Source organism: Glycine max, chromosome 1 (genome assembly GCF_000004515.6).
Source record: "Glycine max cultivar Williams 82 chromosome 1, Glycine_max_v4.0, whole genome shotgun sequence".
Taxonomy (NCBI): domain Eukaryota; kingdom Viridiplantae; phylum Streptophyta; class Magnoliopsida; order Fabales; family Fabaceae; genus Glycine; species Glycine max.
In genome coordinates, this window is record NC_016088.4 from 28,679,503 (window position 1) to 28,694,231 (window position 14,729).

The window sequence follows — 14,729 nt, forward strand, 5'->3', positions numbered from 1 at the left end:
GGTAAGGCTGTTGAGAGAAACAGAGTGAGGTTCAGTGAGGATCCCCGACGGACATCCGTCAGAAACTGGAAAGGAAACCAACAATACTACATTCGATCAAACTGGAGGGATCACAAGGATGTATCATCCTTCTACTTCACACACTTCTCTGATGACACCACCGAGAAGGAGCTGTGGTACAATTTTAAAAAGTGGGGTGACGTGAGGGAGATTTTCATCCCTAAGCGAAGGAACAACAATGGTAGAAGGTACAATTTCGCTAGATTTAAGGGGGTGAACGACGTCCAGAGACTTGCAATGCAACTGGACAGCATCGTTATCGGTGGACTGAAACTGTATGTTAATATCCCAAAGTATGGGAGAGAGATACCGAGATAGGCAGTTTCAGGAGCTAACCTTTTTTTTTTTGTCAGCAAAAGTAGTTATATTTAAATAAAAGTACCAGAGGTACTAGAGATACAATATAGTTCTAGATAGACTATTGGATACAATGATCAGGCTGGCTACAGGCTGATAGGATCCAGAGTGGTCATCTACAGATACAGATACATTATCCCTCGAAGCAGCTCGAGGCAAACAACCACACCAACAGACAAACCCAGCTTCATACACAGCGGTGGTAGCAAGAAATAACTAGAATTCAGGGCAAAGAAAGGCACAAAATAGCGAACCGTACAGCCGCGCAAGCTCCACATCATCAGTACATCTCGACATTGCACCAGACGACACGAAATGGCTCAATGAAGCTTGGGTAGGACAACTCAAAAATCCGACCATGTTCAAGAGAATTGAAGATCACTTACTATGGGACATCAGAGCGAACGTAACACCCAAGTATTTGGGAGATGACCTTGTTTTGCTACTCGATCTTACTGATGCCAGAGCAGAACAAATGCTCAACAAAGAAAACCACGGAGGAATCTCAATGTTTCACTCACTGGAGAAGTGGAGTCCGAGCCTGCGCGCGGTTTCAGGCTAACCTGGGTACAATGCTGGGGCATTCCGATACTGGCTTGGGACACGAAACAAATTCAGAAGATCGTGGCCGCCATGGGAGACATGGTGGAGGTGGACGATGACATCGAGAACGGTCGGAGGATGGACAGAGCAAGGGTACTCATTAAACTCCATGGAAGCCTGCTATTCAGCACACGGTTAATGTGTACATCGAAGGGGAGGCCTACAAAGTACAGGTGGTGGAGGAATGTGGCTATGGCACCCAACATTGCCATTGCAGATGACGGAGTGTCATGGGGTCGTCGGAGGAGATTTAGTCCGTTGAAAGTGAGTTCGGTACTCTGATTCTGGGGTACGTAGGCGCGCTGAAAAAAGAAAAAGAGGTACAAGACAGGGAGGAGCCAAAAACCAGAGCTGAACCGTGAAGGACCACCCTCGGTCCTAACGCCGACAACGATAACTACGGGACCTCGACAATACCCACCGATCAAAAGCGAAAAAGAACACCCACAAGATAATCGAAAAACCTCGCAGATAATAGAAACCATTCAAAAAGAGAGCAGAGAGGGCACCAATATAGTGAGGAAGGAGCTTTTAATAATGGGCTGGATTTTTCTATCCACACCCCTTATGAGCACTCAGCACAATATGGCTTTAGCCCACAAATTAAAAAAGCTGACTCCAAGTGTACATGGTAGGTCTACTCACGAAACAGAAGGTACAAAAAGAAATTTCAAGTGGGTTGTTCAAACCCTGAAGACATTGATACACCCAGAGAAACATTGATACACTGGTTTTAACGATAATAATGCTACCTTGGAAGGAACAACACCACTGAAACGGAGGACTCAACTCCAGGGAAATCAGCTAAAAGAGGCAATAGATATATGGAACATGGCTAAACAACTGGGGGCAATAAGGGGGACAGACCAAGGGGAAATCATTGGCAAAATAAGGGCAATGGAAGAAAGAGACAAGAAAGAGGCAGAGAGGTTGGAAAATAGAAGCTCTACCCCATGAATATTATCACCTACAATGTCAAAGGACTAGGGATGGGGGTGAAATGGGCAGCAATTAGAAGGTTGGTCAAGAAAGAGCATGCAAATATGATCTGTATTCAGGAGACAAAGAAGAAAATAATTGACAAATCCACATGTCAGGCATTATGGGGGGATCTTGATGTTAGCTGAGAGATGCAACCCGCAACTAACACAGCAGGAGGCATTTTATGTTTGTGGAGTGAAAAAACTTTTAAATTACAAAGGAAAGTCATTGGCTGTGGTTTTATTCTCTTGGTGGGTCAATGGATGAAGGAGGCACAACAAGTCAATATACTCACCATTTACTCACCGTGCGATATTCAAAATAAGAGAACTTTATGGGAAAATGTCAAGCAGTTGAAAATGTCAAATCCTGGGGGATTGTGGTGCATACTGGGTGACTTCAACAGCATTAGAAATCCAGCAGAAAGGCTGGGCACTTGTCAAAGGGAGCTAGGGGAGAGCAGCATAAAGGAGTTTAATGACTGGATAGAAGACATGGAGGTTGATAATGTACTTTGGGTGGGGAAAAAATTTACATGGTTCAAACCCAATGGAGCTACTAGGAGCAAGCTGGACAGATTCTTGGTGTCCCCTGAATGGTTGGATAAATGGCCTGGAAGTACCCAATTCACATTGGATAGGAATTTTTTAGACCACAGTCCAATTCTACTAAGGTCAAAATTTATAAACTAGGGCCCTAAACCTTTTAGGGTCCTAGATTACTGGCTCTCGGATAGCTCCTTTAACACAACTGTTCAACAATGCTGGAATTCCAATTTGCAGTGGGGATGGAGAGGTTTTGTGCTTAAAGAAAAAATAAAAAGTCTAAAAGAGAGGTTGAAGATTTGGAATAGGAAACATTTTAGAGATACCCTTAAGAAGGTCAAGAAGAATGAGGCTGACTTAAACAAAATGGAAGAGGAAACAATCCATAGACAGTTTTCTCCCCAAGAAGTGTTAACAAAGAAACAGCTACAGGAAGCATTGTGGGTAGCTGCTCAATCGCATGAGTCTTTTCTGAGGTAGAAGACGAGGTCTAGATGGATCAAGGAAGGCAATTGCAACTCACATTACTTTCACTTGTTGACGAATGCTAATCGCAGACATAATTCTCTGAAAGGAATCAGGATTGATGGAACCTGGATTGATGAACCAACATGAGTGAAAGAGGAAGTCAGATTGTTTTTTTCCAAAGATTTCAAGAATCTGATCAGCATAGACCCAAGCTGGATGGAATCTCTTTTTAGACTATTGACCAACCACAAAATGATATGTTGTTGGGATGTTTTGAGGAGGCTGAAGTAAAACAAGCCATATGGGATTAAGGGAGTGACAAGAGTCCAAGCCCAGATGGACTAAACATCAAGTTCATCAAGAAATTCTGGCACATACTCAAACCTGAGGGCGAGCCCTGGTGCAGCGGTAAAGTTGTGCCTTGGTGACTTGTTGGTCATGGGTTCGAATCCGAAAACAGCCTCTTTGCATATGCAAGGGTAAGGCTGCGTACAACATCCCTCCCCCATACCTTCGCATAGCGAAGAGCCTCTGGGCAATGGGGTACGAAGTTTTTTATACTCAAACCTGATGTCCTCCGGTTTCTAGCTGAATTCCATGCAAATGGGATATTTCCAAGAGGTTGTAATGCATCTTTCATAGCCCTAATTCCAAAGGTTGCTGACCCACAACTCCTAAATGACTACAGACCTATTTCATTAATAGGTTGTATGTACATGATAGTGTCCAAGTTGTTGGCTAATAGAATGAAGAAGGTGATGCCGCTGATAATAGATGAAACCCAATCTGCATTCATAGGGGGTCGGCAGTTCTTACATAGTGTGATAATAGCAAATGAGGTGATTGAGGAAGCTAAAAGGAGCCAGAAATCATGCCTTGTGTTTAAGGTAGACTATGAGAAGGCATACGATTCAGTATCATGGGACTTCTTGTCATACATCCTGAGAAGAACAGGCTTTAGTTCCAAATGGATCAAATGGATTGAGGGGTGTTTAACATATGCATCTATTTCGGTTCTAGTGAATGGAAGCCCCTCAACTGAGTTCACTCCACAAAGAGGACTTAGGCAAGGGGACCGATTAGCACCCCTTCTCTTTAATGTGGTTGCTGAAGGTCTAAATGGTTTGATGAGGAAAGCGGTAGAGAAAAATCTGTTCAGAGGTTTTCCAGTGGGCTCAGACAATGTAAGAATAAGCATACTACAATACGCAAATGACACAATTTTCTTTGACATTACAACACAGATTCCTATGGAGTGGTGGACCTGAGCAAAACAAGATTACTTGGGTTAAGTGGGAGCCCGTGTGCCTACCAAAAGAAAAAGGTGGTTTGGGCCTCAAGGACATTAGGACTTTCAATCTTGCATTGCTTGCCAAATGGAAATGGATTCTTTTTCAGCACCACGGACAATTATGGGCAAGGGTATTGGAGTCAAAATATGGTGGTTGGAGGAGCCTGGATACAACATCTAGAGCTACCAATGATTCAATATGGTGGAGGGATTTAAAAATGGCTTTACTTCACTCGCAAGAGGGTCAGAATCTCCAAAATAGAACATTGTGGAGGGTAGGATGTGGTGACAGGATCAAGTTTTGGGAGGACAGATGGGTTAGTGGGGAGGAAACATTATCAGCAAAATACCCCAGATTATATCTGATTTCTTGTCAGCAAAATCAGTTCATTAGGCAGATGGGAGATCACAAGGGCACAGAATGGGAGTGGGAGTTCACATGGAGGAGACCCCTATTTGACAATGAAATTTCTACGGCTGTTAGTTTTCTAAGAGAGGTTGAAGGCAAGACAATACAACAACATCGAAGTGATGAGTGGGTGTGGAAGGCAGACCCAAGCGACATCTATTCTGTACAAAGTGCCTACAACATGTTAAGGGGGGAAATAGCTGAGGGAAGTCAAAATGAATGTTTTAAGGAGCTATGGAAAATAAAGATCCCAAGCAAAATTTTAGTTTTTGTCTGGAGATTACTCAGAGATAGGTTGCCAACAAGAACAAATTTACAAAGAAGGCAGGTGCAAACTAACGACTTGTCTTGCCCATTCTGCAGATGTTCGGAGGAGGATGCAGCCCACTTATTCATCCATTGCAACAAAATCCAACCTATCTGGTGGGAATCCCTATCCTGGCTGAATATACAAGATGTTTTCCCACAAACCCCAAGACAACATTTTCTTCAACATGCATCAGGTTTGGATAAGGGCATAAGGGTTAATAGATGGCAATGCTGGTGGCTGACTTTGACATGGTCTATATGGCAGCACAGGAACAGCATACTGTTCTCCAATGCAGTGTTTAATGGCAACAAATTGTTTGAAGATGCAGTATTCCTACTTTGGACTTGGCTCAGAAGTTTGGAGAGAAATTTTACAATACATTTTAACCAATGGTCAAGTAGTCTTAGGAATGGTTTTGTTTAGCTGAGGATAATAACATAAGATAACAATAGATTCAGATTTTGTTTCATAGCCATCGTTTGGTTCCTATCAAGACTGTGCTAAGTCTAATATATGGAACCAATTGTATGGTTTATCTCCATTATGTAATCTTTGTACCTCTAGTTGAAGAAACTTGCTACAATCCCGACAGATGCAAATGTCGAACAGGGAGTTTGATAAGGTCGTCGAAGGAAATAAGCTCTGACAAGAGCGAAATCGAGATGCCACTGTTGGACAATGGCTAATGCAGGAAAGCAAACCTGTGCCGGAGATTAACTTACCGATTGCAGACGGCAAAGAGCAGTTACGGTGAGTGAGTGAGGTACAGTAGACCGACAGACAAGACCCTTCGCATAAACCACAGGGTAATAACCTAAGGCTCCTGACACGAAGACAGAAGCGGAGAAAATGAAGCAGACCAAAGCAGACACAGGGAAGACAAAAGCGAACAAAGTGAGGCAGATGGGATAGTAGTTGGAGTCAAACACAGATTTACTCAACAAAGGTTTGGGGGTAATTGCACGAAAGAGGCGACAGAGAAAGAACTATCAAAGGAGGCAGGAACAAGTATAGGGGAAAACCGAAAAAAGGTAGTCGCATCAAAAGGGATAAAGTGCAACAATGACAATGGGCATGAAACGGGCCCACTGATGTCAAACAAATTTGAATTAAAGGAGAGAGAGACACGTTCAGTTCACAGGATGGTTAAGGGCCTTACTAAAACCACCCTAGCTGAAATAAATAAGGGGCAGAAGGCAATATGAAATGCGAACCAAATCGGCTAGCACACATGATGAAAGTTTACTCAAGAAACAAAGGATGCAAAAAGCAAATAGGCCCCAACATAACAGATGGGCCCTCAAAAAATGAAACAACAATGTCCAAAAGGAGGCCAGCAGCGTACTAGGGAATTGTGACAAATATTCACCAGTAACGAGAGGCAGTGGACTAAAGGAAGTGGTAGATTGGGAAGAACAGGATATGGTAAGCATGTAACACAGGTTCCAACAGAAAATAAAAGTCATGAAACCTATGAACAAATATAAGAAGCAACATCATATTGGATCATGGTCTCGTAACTCTGTTGTATAGCTTGTATTAGGGCACCAAGGCACCATATTTCTGCTCACCTTGGCCTTGACTTGTATATTTCCTAGTACAACTTGTACTATCTTAATTATAATACAATACTACTTTCGCCAATTAAAAAAAAAAACTATTTACATGCAACGCTATCGGCCTCATCAAATAGGGGATTTTTGGCTTTTTGTTATGGAATACAATTTGCTATTGATCACACTGCCACCAAAACCTTATAGATCCTATTCTTCTCTTTGTAATGTTTGAGTAGAACAGCATCTTTGGTGCATTTTGCTTCAAACTGTTCATGATGGTCTAACTCCTGCAACAGATTTTGTCAAGTCTCAGCATACTCACTAACTTATCAATTCCCATTTTGTAAATCATATACTCGTTTAAATTTCATAGATTTCAGCAGCATCACCAACCCTGGAATAAACTATAAATCTCTGCACATCTGTCCAATATTTCCTTGGCTTTCTTCTTAAACATTCAAGCATCACCCATTCCTGGCATCATGAAGTTTCATAATCATGAAATCATAACTGCATCTGCATTGTCCCATGCTGCAAACTTGGGATCTGAAGATTTCAGAGCTTTACTAAATGGTTCAATTTTCCCTTCCACTTTGGAAAGGCTTGGATGAAACGAGACCATGATGTACTTAGGGTTTTTCCCATAGAAACACAGGCTGGATTCGATGTCCTGCAACTCTACAATGTTTCACATATTCAGACAGGGAAGAGGTTTTTTTTTCTTGTTTCTGACATTTTAAGGATTTGGGAAGGTGCTTCACAGGGAAAAAATCTGCCAATGCAGGATAAGAAGAAATACAGTGAAAGAAACAAGAAGAAACTTCTCAGAATGCAGGCCACAAGATTATGCAGGCTACATCACTGATACTGTGTCAAAAAGTGTTCAAACCAAAGAGCAAGTTCTCTTAAATAGGATACAAATAATCCAAGAAAATTTTCTAAACTATTGCTTACATTGTCAATTTCTAAACTACTGCTTACAGTGCCATTTTAGGAATAGTGAAACATTGTTCACCTCCTCTAAGATAGATGAGTTGTTTTTTTCTTTTCCTTTCAAAGCAAGTAAGGGGAAGCCCAAGGTTTCAAGGCAAATGGCACTATCCCAATATTAGAGTATTTTATAGAGTTGCAGTATTCAACTGCACTCTCAGCTAAGTGTGTTAGTTGGGAGTTAGTTAGTAGATTAGTTATTGACAGCTGTCATAACTAACCATCTAAGCCTATATATACCATATTGTAACACACAGTTCAGTGGCCAATAATATTTTTTACTTCTCCTTTCTAAAGATTTTCTCTCTCAAAATATCTTCTATTATGTTCTGTTAGAACTCTGTTATGGTATCAGAGTCTATCATAAATCCATTAAACGAGTGACCCACCATGTTATCCACGCACCAAGCCCAAAAGTGCTTGATGTGAGGAAGTGTATTGGGAAAAAATTCAACTCCCACATCGGCTAGAGATAAGACCAATATATATAAGTGGGGGACAACCCTCACCCTATAAGCTAACTTTTGGGGTTGAGTTAGGACCAAGCTCACATTCTAAAGCCGCCTTATTTAGGGTGATTTTTAGTTAGTTGAGTTTCAATTTTTTTTAAAATAACAATCAATTTTTAGTTTTAGTTTGAAAAAAAAATTAAATCAGTTTTTAAAATATATTAGTCTCAAATAAATTCATTTTGAAAATTTTAGATCATATTAAAATTAGTTTAAGAGTGATTTTGAGTGATGGTGACGACAATGATGATGGTAGTGATGTCAGTAGCAATAGTAGTAGGGATACCAGTGGTGGTCACAATGACAGTGATGGAGGTGATATAGGTGGTGGTGGCAGTGAAGACAAGGTGATGGTGGCGGTGATGGTGGCAGTGTTGGTGGTGGTAACGGTGACAGAGGAGGTATTACTGGTGATGGTGATGACAAGGTGGTGGTGGCGATGTGGTGGTGGTCATGGTGGTTGCAGCAACGTTGGTGGTGGTTGTGGTGACGATGACAGTATTGTTAGTAGTGATGGTAACAATGACAGTGACATTGATGGTAGTGGTGGTAGCGACGTTGGTGGTAGCGACGTTGTTTCAAAAATAATTTAAAAACAATTTGAACTCCATTTTTGCCAAACATGTTTTGTTTTGAAAATTAGATTTGAAAACCAAAAATCAAAAACTCGCAACCACTCCAAACAGGCGCTAAGAGTTTCATTTTCATTCAACTAAAATAAAGGCTACACAAACAGAGATTTAACAGAACTCATGCATCTCATGCTCCAACAGTTATGTTTTTTTAGTTATTGATCATGAATATGTGCTTTAATATGTTTTTGTTAGTTGCATATGCTATGTTTTATTATTGATTATAATTCATACAATTCACGATACAATTCGATTCACGATTTAGAAAATGAACCTTCCAATTCACGATTTGAACCCTAGTTGAATTGGAAAGCGTGCTAAGTGGCACTAGTCTATAGCTCAATTTATATGCAAGATAAATATTACAATTTACAAACAGATTCTGTCAATTAGCCCTCAATCAAGCTTCAATCAATGACTCGAAATCACCTTCAATTTATTACCCTAGATTTTAGGGTCAACGCTTCTATATTTAATTGAAGATAATTTATAATTTTTTCGCATTAACTAACTTATGAACCTATGTGCATATGAATAATCCTCCCAACAGCAACTTAGAGCCCGTTCACAGAGAGAACATCTTTTTCCATTTTCTGTTCTTACATTTAATTACAAAACTGCCACCTTAATTTTCTTTTGCTTCCTATTTTACAGGACACAGTGAAAGCAACTTTTTTTCTGTTTCATATATAAATCTTCAAAAGCAGGAAACAAATAGAAAACAAAGTGGTACTATTGCAATTAAAAGTGAAAACAGGAAATGAAAATATCAAACATTATAAATATTCCTTCCAAAAAAATCAACTTAAAAAGTAAAAAAAAAAACATTTTTTTTTGTAAAGAAAGAATGTATTAGGTAAATAAAAGGAGAGGTACAAATGAAAGAGGATAAGAAATTCTCAAAAACTGTTCCAAAAATAAGAATGAAAAGAGAAAAAAAAAACTAAGAAAACAATAAATGTAACACAGCACACCAAAAGAAAAATATAAAACAGGATAATTAGAAAGTTAACGGAAAAATATACATAACATAACCTGGGGAGAGGAGACAATTGTCAGCAAACTTGGGAACAGAGCAGGTATTAATGTTGGAACCATTTTATCATCCAAGTCCACAGAGAGAAGAACCAAGCATCTCATAGCTCCATGCACTAGAATAAAATTATTAAGAAATAAACAAATTAAAAAGTTGATTCACATTCTGAAATTCCATCAAACATTGTAGCCCCAAAACAGTGCAATTATCGATCATAAAATTATTTCTGGAAAACTATTTCTGGAAAACCTAATAGAAAAAGTGAATGAATCAACAAGTCACCAGCGGGAAAGAAAAACATCAAGCAAGCAATTGGCAACTCAGGGATATAAAAGTACTCCTACCATGTAATGTTTAGTCTCTACTCTCTACTACCCAAGGTTTTTCCACAATCATTCATACATAGAAAATCCCAAAAATCACTAACTCAAACAGAAATGCTTACCTCCATTCATGTTGGTTTGATTGTTAATCAAATTCAGGAGAAATGGTAACAAATCCGGCCATAACTCTGGCCAGTCATGCATTGCAATGGATGCCACAGCCATACCAATAGCCGTGCAAATTTTCTTATGAGGGTCATCCAATGCCAATAGAAGCATTCTGCGGATGATTTCCTGAAGATGGAACAAACTTCAGTTAGTATCAGAAAAGTTCTTTTTTTGTAGACAGTTTAATTAAATGGCCTTATACAGAAAAGAAAAATTATAGATTGACATGGAACAAGAACAGGCTTATCAGTAATGTATACACATATGACATATCATTTTAGTGCTCCAGAAATTCATGTTCAGAAAATTAAATATTATTTGCAGTGCCATATATGAGATCCATGAGGACAACTTTGAACCATTGAAATTAAGCTAAAAGGCATTCAAACTTTGATATTACCCTACATCCTTGTCCAGTGAAAAGAGAAATCCAGCAGACCTAAAGCTCAATGGGGAAAAGATATAGCAGCTTGTGGACATAAGCTTTGACAAGTGCTTTTACAATAGTTTTTTTAGAGCTTATTTTAATAAACTACTCTTACTTATGAGGGGCAAAAAACAGAAATTGATTTTTTGTTGCTTTTCATATTTAAAAAAATTACCCAGTTATCTTGAATTTTTGGACATTTTTTAAGTAAAAAGATATTTTCTATAAGTAAGCGCAAATGAATATTCATCATGTAAAAAACTAAGACAGAAGCAGTCTAGATCCCGGGAAGAAGGAAAATACCAAATTAATTGGTATTATCATAGACTAGAAACACTTGCAAACAACCAACTGCAAGGAAATATACGGCATTGACGACAGCAACTGAAGGAAGAAACTAATAAGTCCAAATTCAGTACAATATTATGGAATGTGATTTCAGGCCCCCAATGACAGACCAAAAGATGTATTTACAATCCAAGGGTGTGAGGTATCTAAACCTCAAAACAAATTCAAATCACAATCAGATTTATGATGCCAACCAGCAAAATAACACCAAGTGAAATATTTGTGTAACTATTAAAACAATGAAAAATGATTAATTGTTAGACTTTTCAGTATAAAAGAAACAAAAAAAGTACAGGATGCAGAAAAGATAAAAGAAAAATGCAGAGTAGCTACAAAATGCCACATCCTGCTAAAGCCCCAAGGCCAATCCAAGCTTTCCAAAAAATTTCCACATTCCCTCTCACTCTCTAGTCTCTAAATCATAACCACCTCAAAATCTTGGCACCTCCTTGTGGACCCCACTCATGATTCCACTTAGCATAACAACCTCTCATGTTTGTTTTTCACATATCCCTCTTTTTTCCTTTTCTAGAATATACCTTTCATATCTTAGGACCATGGCCTAACTTCCGCACTACATATATCAGATTCAAACTTCAAAGATCTCATCAGTTTACCTATATTTAAATCTTAATAAATCAAGCTCAGAAAATTGTTTCCTGCAATAGCTTCTAGACATCTACATATTAATAATACTCACAATAGAAATGAAAGCATATTTACCTTTTCATCACTAGCAACAACAGGAGGTTCAAAAGAGTCCTCACCCTCTTGCCAATGCTTTTTAACAAACTGCTTAAGAAGGACTGCAGCTAAGTACGGGAAAGTTAAGTTATCCCAGTTCATAAGCCCATGGAAGAAGGAAAATGAAAACATTTGAGTTGTAACTCTAGTATAGTTCTTCACATGTTGATGAAAAAAAGGAACAAACAAGATAGCATAAAACTTTTGTTTTTTTCCTAAAAGAATAAGGGGGCATTTAGTTCAAGAAAATGTTTTCTGTTTTTACTTTTACATACAAAAATGTCATATTGTTTTGACTTTCTTTCCTGTTTGCAAAAGTTTGTAAATGAAACATGAAGATTATAGAAAGTTGTTTTCTCCTCAGAATAAAAGGGCATTTAGTTTGAGAAAATGTTTTTTGTTACTTTTACTTACAAAATGTCATATTGTTTTTCACTTTGTTTCCTGTTTTCGAAAGGATTATATAGGAAACATTTAAGATGATAAAAAGATTGTAAAGGATAGAAGAAACATAGCACAAATGTCCTTCATCAAGTTACTCTAAAGATTAGATAATTCGATAACAAGGAAAATATCAACTGTAGCGTTATTGCATACAACAGCAAATGTTTCCTTCCTTAGTTGTCAAATCAGCTGTCTTCTTCGTTTCCTACAAGTTCTATCTAGCAATCCCTTTCACCAATGATAAAAACTAACATAATGATTGTTACTATGAACACTGAAAAACTCACAAAATATTTCTTTCTTTAAGAAAAATAATGAAAAGATGGAAGGAAATGTTTTGGTTCCGACTTTCGAATAAAAAATAACACTAAGTATGTGATCATTATGAAATAGGATATTTGACGCAGTCCCACCACGAGCTCCTTGTTTGCAGCAACTTTTGATAATGCACTGCCAAAACCTTCAGGAGAATTTAACATTTAAAATTAGGATAGAAACATGGTTGAACCAGATTAAGAATATTCGTTAAGCAAAAGTAGCATTGAATGAGCATTACAAGTTATGCTCCTTCATCTCCATGGTCAAGTTATAGACAATATACAAATTACAAAAGAAGATAAAGCAAAACAGCAATAAGTGCTTCACTAAAGAAAATCAACCATATAATTCCCGTTTAAGTATGACAAATACAATTCTCGTTCAACAATGATAATTATCAAACCCGCACAAGATTGATACATAACACCATTATCATATGTTCACATTCAACAAGCTGCCACCCTAGTGAATATCATCATTTCCTTGTTGTTAAATGCTTATGCAGATGCATCCACCTCCGAAATACCAAAAATCACTCTTCCTTTCATCCTTTCAGTAACACATTAAAAACAAAAAACAACAGCATTGTCGAACAAACTAAATTTCCAAAACCAATAACCACTCCCCCTCAAGTCCTCAACTGCAAAACACTCACTCCACATCACACCACACAAACAGCAATCAGAGCACACCTAACAAACCAACAAGCGTCAATTCAGTTCACCTAATTTTGAATAAACAATCGCTTATGTTTCTAAACAAACGTTTCCGAATAACCAACCCATCCCAAACATGAACTAAGGTTTTTCATCACGGAGCGAAATCCGCATCCAATTAGGTTTTCGGCTAAGAGAATTGAAGTGATGAACGAAACCTGGTTGGCGAGAGGCTTGATCGAGGGAAGCTTCGGCGAAACAGCGAACCTCGGGGTTGGGGTCGAGTGTGGCGGACAAGCAACTGAGCAGCCATTGCTGATCTTGATCCACGAGGTTCCCCATGCGCGAAATGGAAAACCCTAGAGCTCGATGATGGAACGGCGACGTTTGTTGCTTTCGCTGCTTCACACTTCGCCGCGCTGCCTTTTCCCGCTCTGCAGAAGAAGGAATGTATATATAGGGGAAGAGCTGGGAAGGTGTTTTTCAAGTGTTATTAGTTATTACTTGGGTAGTGGCAGAAATGAAATTTTGTGATATTCCTTGATTTTATTTCTTATTTCTTACTAGCCTTTTAATTTTTAAACCGTGGAAATGCATGAGTTAATTTTTTGTGCATATAATTATTGCAGGTTAAATAGAACTTCTCCTTATCTACATTTTAGGTTTTAGTTTTTTTTTTTTTTACTGATGTGACATTTTTATAATTTGTCATGTGTTATCAAGTTGATCAAATTGATATGATAAAGTAATGAAAGAATCCATTTGACCTAACAAAAAAATATTACAAAACTAAAATTAAGTTTTTTAAACATCAATTTCTCTTAATAAAAGAATGTATATTTGATTACGTGTGTCATATTTTGATTCAATTGCCCATTTGATTCTCATAACAAAACAAAATTATACTTTTGTTGTTTCATCTTCAAACTAAAAAAATAAAAATAAAAAACTATTGAAATTACTATATAATAAAGAAAAGTCAACTCAAGCTTTACTTGTAAGATTAAATTTATAATTTTATCTATATGCTTTCTAAAAAAATATGCATAGAATAGAAAACCAACGGGCAAAAAAAATTGAAGTTGTGATAACATATACCTTAGTGGCTTCACTTCAGATTTTAGAAGAATTTTTCTCCTTTTTCTTGACTTAGTCGAATTAATGTCAAGTTCATCACATCTATTATCAAATTGTTGTGTTCGGATTCAGAGAGTCCTCCTAACTTCTATTTTTGTTTTACTCTTTTATCATTATGTTTAACTTCACTCATTTCTTTGTCCAACTTTTCCATATCCATTTGATCCTATTATATTAGTTAAGTGTAGGATAAGGTGTGGGAATTGTGGCATTCGAATAACTTTCGCACATTTGGCATTTTTTTTTATTATTATTCTCGAATGTTTAAGTTCCCTCATTTTTTTTTCCATTTCTTTCATGTCCATTTGAACCTATAGTTTGACTCAAGTGTTGGATGAGATTTGGGTATTTTGGCATCGAAATCATTTTCACATATTTTCTATCCCTTTTTTTTAAAAGAAAAAAATCAATTGATTG

General features: G+C 37.8%; 1 protein-coding gene across 1 annotated transcript in view; it reads right to left on the reverse strand.

Annotated features, from left to right (window-relative positions):
* Positions 1-13,641, reverse strand: part of LOC100790154 (importin-9) — a 66,991-nt gene extending 53,350 nt beyond the window's left edge. Inside the window, exons 1-5 of the mRNA XM_003516827.5 lie at positions 13,394-13,641; positions 12,600-12,661; positions 11,737-11,829; positions 10,193-10,364; positions 9,747-9,862 (exon numbers count right to left, since the gene is read on the reverse strand). Of these exons, the coding sequence (XP_003516875.1) occupies positions 9,747-9,862; positions 10,193-10,364; positions 11,737-11,829; positions 12,600-12,661; positions 13,394-13,517 (567 nt within the window). The 5' untranslated portion in view covers positions 13,518-13,641. The remainder of the gene's footprint in view (positions 1-9,746; positions 9,863-10,192; positions 10,365-11,736; positions 11,830-12,599; positions 12,662-13,393) is intronic.
* Positions 13,642-14,729: the final 1,088 nt, after the last annotated feature.